This window comes from Sphaerodactylus townsendi, linkage group LG01, assembly GCF_021028975.2.
Source record: "Sphaerodactylus townsendi isolate TG3544 linkage group LG01, MPM_Stown_v2.3, whole genome shotgun sequence".
Lineage (NCBI taxonomy): Eukaryota > Metazoa > Chordata > Lepidosauria > Squamata > Sphaerodactylidae > Sphaerodactylus > Sphaerodactylus townsendi.
The window spans coordinates 16,135,703-16,146,022 of NC_059425.1; the positions used below are offsets into that span (position 1 = coordinate 16,135,703).

General features: G+C 46.4%; 1 protein-coding gene across 1 annotated transcript; it reads left to right on the forward strand.

Annotated features, from left to right (window-relative positions):
- On the forward strand, positions 1-2,407 carry LOC125436794 (serum amyloid P-component-like). Its single transcript, XM_048504100.1, has 2 exons — positions 1-103; positions 1,797-2,407. The coding sequence occupies exons 1-2, from the start codon at positions 40-42 to the stop codon at positions 2,405-2,407; spliced, it is 675 nt and encodes a 224-aa protein (XP_048360057.1). The 5' UTR covers positions 1-39.
- The last annotated feature ends 7,913 nt before the right edge of the window (positions 2,408-10,320 follow it).

The window sequence follows — 10,320 nt, forward strand, 5'->3', positions numbered from 1 at the left end:
GACGATCCACTCTGTGGCTCTCTGCTCACCAGTGATAACATGGAGCTGCCGGTTCTTTGGCCCGTCCTCTTGCTGGGTCTTTCGGGAGCGCTGGCGCAGACAAGTAGGTGACAGGGGTGATGTGATCTGGGCTGGCAATAGGGGGATCCCAAATATTTTTTAAAACTGTTGTGCCAGATGTTGTGGTTCTTCTTCCTCATTTTGACCTCTTGCTTCTCTGCCCCCCCTCCCCGGCTTCCCTCTCTGGGCCCAATGCAATCTTCACCTCCTGAAATGAATAATGTTGGTGTAGAGGAGGAACTACCATGAAAGCTGATTTTGGAATCCATGGAAGCTGATCTAGAGAAAGTAGTTTGGAGGAAGAGCTGCCGAAATTGGTGGGAGTCCTTTTAGTGTAGAGGAAGGCTTTACGATTTGCTGAAGGAGTTGGAAGGATCAAAGTAGGATTCCCCACTCTAAGTAGGGTTGCCAGTTGTCTGCTGTGGTGAGTGACTTCCCACTCTCTGCCTTGATCCACCTCTGCTGCTTGCTAGGGTGGCTGCGGGAAAGTGGGGAGACCTCCTTCAGAAATGTCTGACATCACTAACCATGAATGTTGTCAATGGCCGATTACCAAATGCCAGCTGGTCCCAGTGTAAAAAAAGAGATTCCACCTAAACATTAGGAAGAACTTCCTGTCAGGACTGTTCAATAGTGGAACATGCCCAGAGGTGGGATTCAGCAGGTTCTCACAGGTTCCCGAGAGTAGGTTACTAATTATTTGTGTGTGCCGAGAGGGGGTTACTAACTGGTGATTTTGCCACGTGATTTTTGCCTTAGTTACGCCCCTCCTCTCAGCAGTAGCGCACAGAACTTGAAGCAGTCTAGCAGGAGGTGCACCGGCGTGCGTGGCAGCCTGTGCCTGCGTGCATTCGTTTCCCGCCCAAGGGCCGGCACAGCGGCTGCGTCCTTGCCACAGCCCCACCCAGGAATGCCCCACCCCCGGAATCGCCCCAGCCACGCCCCCGTCAGGTGTCTCCACCCAGCGCCCCACATTGGCGCCATTTCACAGTTTGAATCCCACCACCATGGGAACCTGTTATTAAAATTTTTGGATCCCACCACGGAATATGCCACCTTGGAAAGTGTTTAAACAGGCTCGATGAACATATGCGGGGAGTGCTTTGATTGTGCGTTCCTGCATCACAGGGGGTTGGACTGGATGACCTTTGTGCTTTCTTCCAACTCTATGATTTTATGATGCCTAATTTGAACCTGTCACTACAACTGTAAAACATCTGTCAAATTTTTATTTTGACATTTAAAATTTAAAGGAATTTTTGGAACATTTCAGTTTGGGAGATGAGAGGCATTTTTGAACGTGACTAAATGAATTCTTGGAAAGGTCAAATTTCTTCTGCCCCTACACCTTCCTTGAAACTAAAGCATCATTCCGCACCCCCCCACCCCTTTCTTACAAATTACATATTTCCACATAGCATTTTTGAGATATCCTTTCTGGATATGAGGCATGGAGATACATTTATCCAGACTGAACTATTTCCAGCTGAATCAAATTGTATGCATGTGTATGTGTGTGTATGTTTGCATGCTCTCAAACACTTACAGTCCACACAGATTTGAACCAACTCATATAGGAGTTACGAGACATTCAGACCATATTCCTTGAGCAAACGAACGTTCAGCTCCGTAGCATTATACTTAAATAATAAAACATTTATTTTGGGGTGGGTGGGGGTGGGGGGAGAGCAAACAAAACCAAGTGTCTCTGATATCTTGTATTTCCTGTCAGTCAGACTTGGATCAGAAGGTATTTGTGTTCCCAACGTCTTCCACAAATTCCTACATCCAGTTGAAGCCTCATCTGCCAGAGCCACTACGGCAATTCACCGTGTGCCTCAGTTTCTACTCCGATTTGTCTCGCGAATTGGCCCTCTTATCCTGCGCTTCCAGAAATACCGACAATGAAATCCTCCTCTTAAAGTACAGCCCCACATTGTACCAAGTGGCTGTGGGTGGGAACTTTCACTCTTATACTGTGTCCGGGAGCACAGATAGAGGCAGCCACTGGGAGAGTGTCTGTGTGGCGTGGAGTTCGACTACCGGGATTGTTCAGCTATGGATCGACAGGATGCCGAGGCCCAGGAAAGGCCTCTCAAAAGACTACGCGATCACAACCGATTTAGTGATGATGTTGGGCCAAGAGCAAGATTCTTACGGAGGTTCACTTGATGAAAAGCAGTCCTTCGTGGGGGAAATAACAGACGTCTACATGTGGGATTCTGTCTTGCCTCCAGAACAACTGAGGAGCATCTGGAGGAAGATCGTGCCTGCCCCAGTGCTGAACTGGACAGCTCTGAACTTTGAGATCAAAGGCTACGTAGTCTTGGAGCCCAGCTTGGATTGAGACCTCAATGCTGCAACTAGGGTTGCCAATGCTTTTATTGGCCCTTGCTCCACTGCATTTAACAGCAGTTTTACACATATATGACACTGTTCTGCCCATTGCATGTCTTCGGGTTCATTACTCCCACCCTCTCCAAATTCCAAGCAGGAGGCCAGGTGTCATTTCTACTTGTCATTTATTTATTTATACTTTACTTCTAGACCGCCTCAACTCTGTGGCCTCAAGGTGTACATATAGAGATAATGTTCACTGGCAAACAAGCAAAACCTGCACAGTAGCTAAAACTAGCTAAACATTAGTGATTTAAATAAAATAAATATGGCATAGGGTGGTGGCCCGGGTGCCTAATATTAAATTCTCCACCTGTGGGAGAACTAGGTCTAGAGCATGTTATAGGTCTAGGATGAGGTCATGGTACAGCTGAAAATGTTTTAGTAAAGAACATGGAAGGGGGGCCAGCTGGGCACCATCAGCGGGTTGGACTCTCCAAAGGTCTCATGGAACAGTCTGGCCTTGCAATCCTCTATGGAACTCACTCAAGGTATTTATTTTATTTATTACTTATTTATTTATACTTTGTTTAGGATCAGCTCTATCCGAGGGGCTCTAAGTGTACAGCAGATAATAAATATACTCAAACACCATAAATAGGCTCAAACTTATAAAGGAAACGAAGCAACATTAGCATTTAAAATGTAAAATAAATATAGGCATAGGTGTAGGTGGCGCCCGGTGCCTAATATTAAATTCTTCCACCCCCAGGGAGAACGGTAGGTCTAGATAGATGTTATAGGCCCAGATGTAGAGGCCATGAAGGCTAAATAAAGGGGCCAGCGGAAGGGGCCAGCGAAGGGGCTAAATGAAGGGCACCATCAGCTATTGACCTCCTGCAAGGTCTGCTGAACAGTCTGGCTCTCTGTATGGCCCCATGGAAACTCAGGTATTGTTTTCGGGTTTGAAAAAACTTTCCAGGGCTCATCACCGTATTGTAGGAAGTGTTTGTTTTTGATTGCTAAAACTATGCAAGGAGGAATGAGTTGTACCTTGTACCCGCTTTCTAATGGACCCAAGCCCTGCCTCATAGAAATTTACCTTTAAACAAATGGTGTGGGAAGATCCATTAAATTCCCTGAGTCTTCTCTAGGTAGATGTGAGACCTGTAAAACAGAGAGGGCTGGCTAAATTCTGTCAGAATTTGAACCCTGTACCAATGGATTGTATTTGGTGGGCTGTAGTTTCAAAATGTTTCATGTTAATCTGTATTACTTTTAAAACTGAATTAATTTTTAAATTGTAATTATAGAGGCTTTATTTTGAGTTTGTATTTCTGATTTTATGCATATAGATTCTTATTGTTATAGATTTGTGGATGATTTATGGAACGGGCTGGGGGAAATACAGAAGTTAAGTTGCAGAAGTTACATAAATGCTTAGGTTTAATCTGATTCTAATGAGATCTGGGAAATTCCACAGCAGATTGCTGTCTGGTGAAATCAGGTTATTATTGCTTGAAAAGATACCGTGTTAAGAAATTGATTTAATAAAAAAAAAGAACATGAGCTAAATGAGATGTTTGTTTACAGAAAAGTGGTCACACACTGTGTTTGTCAAGGATTGTATTTTAATGACTAACAAATAAATAAAACCTTCAAGATTCGGAATTTATACCTTTCCCCACAAACTGCATGAAATTCAACGTTTCAGATCCCAACCCTGAAAATTCAGCCCATGTTGAGATTTCCTGATATTTTTCAGTTTGGCAGTTCTTCAAAATTAAAAAATCCGAGAGCTTGGACTAGGGCAATATATTTGGTTAAATTTTATCTGAGACCGGGGCCAGTGAAAAGTGTTTTGTACCCAGCCATGTGTGAAATTTTTTTACCTCAAACAAGCAGAAATTTGTATTCCCTATTGTCATTTTCTTTCAAAACTGGATATTCCTTGAAGTACATCAAAATCATGCATTTTGGTCTAATATCCACGAAGGGAGGGGAAAGCCCACTGGAATATGATGTGTGTTTGTCAGATGCTCTTCTTTTGGACTTTCGGGCAGTCCCCCGAACAAAATGTTGTGCCCCTTTCTCTGAGATTTGAAAGTGTTCTGCTGAATTCAACCAAAGACATGTTTTTCCCCTTCTGAAAACTGGTCTCTTATTGACAGAGCAGGGCAAAGTTGATATCGGGGACAGGCTGGGGGGGGAGGGGGATTCACATTGGGGAGGAAAGAGAGGACGAGGGCGATTGAGAGTTCACCTTGTACACTGTTGTTCTGACTTTCATGGTTTGCAGAATGTGACACGGATCTGGTGACCTTTGCCCTGTTGCACAGCTCGGTCTCTTGAGATGTTTTGCAGAACCGCTATTTTTAAGTTAAGAATTTTGCAAGAGGTAGAGTGGGGTTTCTGAAAGGACACTCGGGGCGGTTCTAAAAGTGCAATCCTATGCAGACTCACACCTTTCTAAATCCAGCCATTTCAACAAAGCATGGCTCTGCTAAGAATTGCTCTGTAGATGTAACTTTTTAAATGAGTATGCTGAAGGGCACCTGAGTGTCATATCCACTGGTTGGGCATGTAGTGATGAAGAGCAGCGGATTCTAGTCTGGAGAACCAGGTTTGATTCCCTGCTCCTCCACATGAGTGGCAGACTTGAATCTGGTGCATGAGTTTATTTCCCCACTTGTACACACAAAGACTGCTGGATGACTTTGGGCCAGTCCCAGTTCTCTCCGAACACTCTCAGCCCCACCTGTCTCACAAGCTTTCTGTTGTGGGGAGAGGGAGGGAAAGGAGCTTGTAAGATTCTTTGAGATTCCTTGAGAAAAGCAAGGTATAACTCCAAACACCTCCTCTTTAGTGGGGTGCTGTGTGGTTTCCGGGCTGTATGGCCGTGTTCTAGTAGCATTCTCTCCTGACGTTTCGCCTGCATCTGTGGCTGGCATCTTCAGAGGATCCTACTATCAGATGCAGACGAAACGTCAGGAGAGAATGCTACTAGAACACGGCCATACAGCCCGGAAACCAGACAGCACCCCAGTGATTCCGGCCGTGAAAGCCTTCGACCTCCTCTTTATATTATTATTCATAGTCAGTGGTCCATTTCAGTCTGGTTCAGTAGAACCGGTAGCCAATCTCATCACTGTGCCCCCACTCACCACTGCACCCTCACACCTCCGTGGCCCACTTGAGGTGGCCCACTTGAGCTGCTGCTTGCTCAAAATCCAGTGGTGAATCTCTTTGGAGGCAGCAGGGCCACCGCCGATGGAGACTGAGGAGAAGGCGGAAGCAGCTGGCAGCAAGCCAAAACCCCGTCAGCGGCTGCAGCCCCGCCTCCACCTTGATCTTACACCTAGTAAAGGTAAACACCTGAAGTTACTCATGAAGAGGATGAAGCACCGCATTTGCCTTGTTTCCCCAGCCTGCTTTTGGGCAGCCCAGAGCCCATCACCATGCCAGGCTCTGACGGGATGAGTGAGGAGAGATGTTGTTGTGGGGAGGGAGGCGAAATTGAGAAGTCAGGAAAAACAGCAGGTGAGCTGCTTCTTCCTAAGACCACTTAGGTATCAATAGGGGGGGGCGGGGCAGTGGAGGAACAGGATGCACTCATCCAGGGCAACCACGATGGCGGCATTTTGCCCTTTTCGGAAGCAGAATCTCTAGGGCTGCTAACTTCCAGGTGAGGCCTGGAGACCTCCTGGAATGGCAACGGATTGCCAGATGACTGAGATCCGTTCCCTTGGAGAAAATGGCTGCTTTGGAAGGTGGACTCCGCATTAAGTGTCCTGCACTGAGCCCCTTCACACATGGTAAACCCTGCCTTCACACACTCACCAAATCTCCAGGATTTTCATGGGGTAGAAAATGTTGACAGAGAGAAATTTTTCTCTCTTTCTCACAATACTAGAACCAGGGGGCATCCATTGAAAATGTTCTGTAAAGAATTAGGACTAAATCAAAAGGAAACACTTCTTCAATGCAACGGCAGGGATTGGTGTTTGGAATATGCTACCACAGGAGGTGGTGATGGCCACTAACCTGGATAGCTTTAAAAAGGGCTTGGACAGATTTATGGAGGAGAAGTCGATCTATGGCTACCAATCTTGATCCTCCTTGATTGCAAATGCCTTAGCAGACTGGGTGCTCAGGAGCAGCAGCAGCAGCAGCAGGCCATTGCTTTCACCTCCTGCACGTGAGCTCCCAAAGGCACTTGGTGGGCCACTGCGAGTAGCAGAGTGCTGGACTAGATGGACTCTGGTCTGATCCAGCAGGCTAGTTCTTATGTTCTTATGCTTTTAATCTCCTCAGAGTTGGCAACCCTCCTAGGCATTCCCCTCACTGATGTAAGGCAGCCGTAGCAGAAGAGCAGACTGCATGCCCTCCTTCTTGGCAGCCTCACTCTCTCCTCCCAATCTCCTCACTTATTATATGTGTTCTCCCCCTGTTTCCCTAATAGGGACTCAACACAACTTTATTTATTAATTTATGGCCCCTTCCGCACATGCAGAATAATGCGTTTTCAAACCACTTTCCACAACTGTTTGCAAGTGGATTTTGCTATTCCGCACAGCTTCAAAGAGCATTGAAAGCAGTTTGAAAGTGCATTATTCTGCATGTGCGGAAAGAGCCTATAATTTGATTTACAGGTCGCCCTTCCCCATGACCTATTCAGGGCAGCTTACAACCATAAAATTAGACTGTGGTTTGAATTTATACCCGCCTTCTCTCCTGTGAGGAGTCTCAACGGAGCTTACAAGCTCCTTTGCCTTCCTGTCCCCAGAACAGACACCTGGTAAGTCCGATGGGGCTGAGAGAGTTCCAAAGGACTGTGACTAGTTCCAGGTCACCTAGCTGGGATATTGGAGAGTGGGGAAATAAATCTGGCTCACCAGATAAATCTCTGCTGCTCAGGTGGAGGAGCGGGGAATCAAACCTGGTTCCCAGATTACACTCCATAACTCTTCTCTATCACCCCACACGGGCTCTCAGGTGGGTTTCATGTCTGGTTTTGAACTATGACCTAATAGTCATATCAGCTCCCCCACCCCACCACCTTTCTGAGCAGAATGTTCATCATTATCCTGTTGTACGGAACTAAAGGTGGGTTTCATGGTGAATATTTTCGAACCATTTGGCCATGCTTATACTGTATTGTCGAAGGCTTTCACGGCCAGAATCACTGGGGTGCTGTGTGGTTTCCGGGCTGTATGGCCGTGTTCTAGCAGCATTCTCTCCTGACGTTTCGCCTGCATCTGTGGCTGGCATCTTCAGAGGATCTGATGACTGAGAACACGGCCATACAGCCTGGAAACCACACAGCACCCCAATGCTTATACTGTCCGTGGATGCTGGTCAGCCCATCCAGAAACTTTCCTCGTTGGCTGAGCTTGCAGCCCTCTCTGAGTTGCATTCTTGACCCTCACAGGTTAAAGACGGTGAATACAAAGATGAAAAAACACAGCCTTTTAAATATATATTTTACAAGCTTAATGTTTGGTCCTGTCAGTTGCTGGAAACCAAAGAAAGATTTCGCCACTCTTGTGTGAAATGCTCTCCTGGTTGAGGAATACATACTGACCTTTTCCTTATTTGAACCCCCTCACCCCTGATGAAAAAATGCATTCATTGTACCAGGTACCTTTACAGCCCTGGCCCCGGCCTGGTGGAACACTCTCCCTCCAACTGTCCGGGCCCTGCGGGACCTTGGTGAGTTCCGCAGGGCCTGTAAGACGGAGCTGTTCCGCCGGGCCTTTGGAGGGACCAGCCGCTGATGGCGCCCCCCCCCCCCGTTCCAACAAATGGGACCCGCCGTCCCTCCCTCCTAGGGAGGGTTTTTAAAAGTGGGGTTGCTGGACGCCTCTTGTTATTATCGCTGCCTTAATTAATTGTTTTAATTATGTTTTATGTTGGACACCGCCCAGAGCCCCTCGGGGATTGGGCGGTATAAAAATCCAAATAATAAATAAATAAATAAATAAATAAATAAAGGTACAATTTGAGTAGCCACATCTACAGTCCAATCAACGTATTTTTAATCTGTGGATACTCAAATCCAGAGACTGGAGACTTGAACAGATAAGACAGGTCTTTCCACAAACCTAAAAAATGCCTTAGGTTTGCAGAAAAATCTGAAATAAAAAAAAATACATTGGTAGGTTGACTCCCACACAAAAAAAGAAGAAGAATCTGTAGAGTTAAAAAGTGAACGCCCTCAGTGGGTATTGCTAGGCAACCACAGCAGTACAGCCAGAGTTCAAGCCTGGTTTCTGACAATATTAGGGGGAGGAGAGGGTAAGATCCTTTCCAGGGTTGTTTTGGCCTTTGCATGACCCATTGCCAGGTCCACCAGCAACCACGGAGGAATTTGCTGACACCTGACTTTCTGTTGAGTAGCAGCCATCCCTCAAAAACGACTGTAGTGTCGTGGTCAAAGTGTCAGATTAGGATCTGGGAGACCCAGGTTTGAATCTTCACTCTGCTGTGGAAGTTCACTGGGTGACCGAGGGCCAGTTGCACAGACTCAACCTATTCTACCTCACAGGTCTGTTGTGAAGATACAGTGGAGGAGAGGCGAATGAAGTAAACAGCTTTGGGTCCCAATGGTGGAGAACTGCAGAGTACACATAAATATAGCTGAAATATAGCTGAAAACCGGAGCATAGCTTTCCCAGGTAGAGGCTGTTGGGGGAAAGGAAGGAGGGAAAGATGAGGGAGACAATAAAGGCAAGTTGGCTGGTGAGCAGGAAGGAGAGAATGAAGCAGAAAAATGAGAGGTTCTGGGGGCTTTTCAGGAAAGGGAAAGAGGAAATAGTGGGGGAAGATGATTATGAAATACCCCCATGAAATCCTTGTGGGCCTCTTTCTGTGTATTATAATTCTATCTTTTTCACATCAAGAGTTTGCTACCAATAACTTGGGTCTGAAACTACTCAAAAATTTTTAGTATCCTAAACATTGCTTAACCTTAAATCAATTAGAAAACCTAGCTGAGTTCTGCAGTTGACATCAAACATAAACATTAGGCAAACAATGAATCTAACACTGGAGGACTTACAATAAGTCTTACAAAACAAAATCAGGGAGAGAACCATCTGAAACCTTGGCAGAACCATGTATACGTGTCCCTATGGGGACTTCTGGGTAACACTGGTCTCTTTGCTCTGGTCCTTTTATATTTTCCTGGTGGTAACAGTGGTTCTTCACAACTCTCTCAGCCCCACCTAATTCACAATGTGTCTGTTGGAAGAGGAAGGGAAAGGAGTTTGTAAGCCACCCTGAGTCTGCTTACAGAAGAGAGGGGGTGGAGGATGTGTATCCAAACTTTTTGCTACAATTAGAGATGACAGGAATTGAACGTGGAACTTTCTCCATGCCAACGAAACACTCTACTACAGAGCTACAGCTTCTCCCCTGCGGAGGAAACATGTAATAGAAAACCAGGGTATCACAGTCCCATCCCTGTTTTCATCTGTGTGAAATGTCTGTGGGTTTGCATTCCTTGATCAAGAAAATCAGGGGTAGAGCAAGAGGGAACAGCATCCAGGGCACAAACGTGCCTTGCGCCCCTGCCATGCCCCCATCCCAACCTGGAATGCCCCTCCACATCCCCTCCACACCCCCACCACGGCGCCATCTGGGGTGTTGCGCCCCGGCCTGTGGGCGCTACGCAACTGAAGAAAATGATCTGAAAGAATTCTGGAAGTCCAGAGGGGAAAAGAGAAATTTGTGTTTGTGCCTGAAGGTGTTGAAAATATCAGCTGGCCAATGAGACCACTTGGGGGGCCTGAAGAGCATTCTCAGTGATTTCCTGGGTAATTCCCCTGGGCACAGGGCGCCTGGAAACCCTCACCCCACCCTTCTGGACTGCAGAATAAATTCTGCAGAGAAGCTGCAGGGCTCTCACAGTTGCAGAAGTGA

Bases quoted from the DNA above. Each gene is read 5' to 3' on its own strand.
- LOC125436794 (XM_048504100.1), top strand. From the start codon at position 40: ATGGAGCTGCCGGTTCTTTGGCCCGTCCTCTTGCTGGGTCTTTCGGGA. The intron at 104-1,796 runs GTAGGTGACAGG...CCTGTCAGTCAG, and splicing joins GGGAGCGCTGGCGCAGACAA to ACTTGGATCAGAAGGTATTT.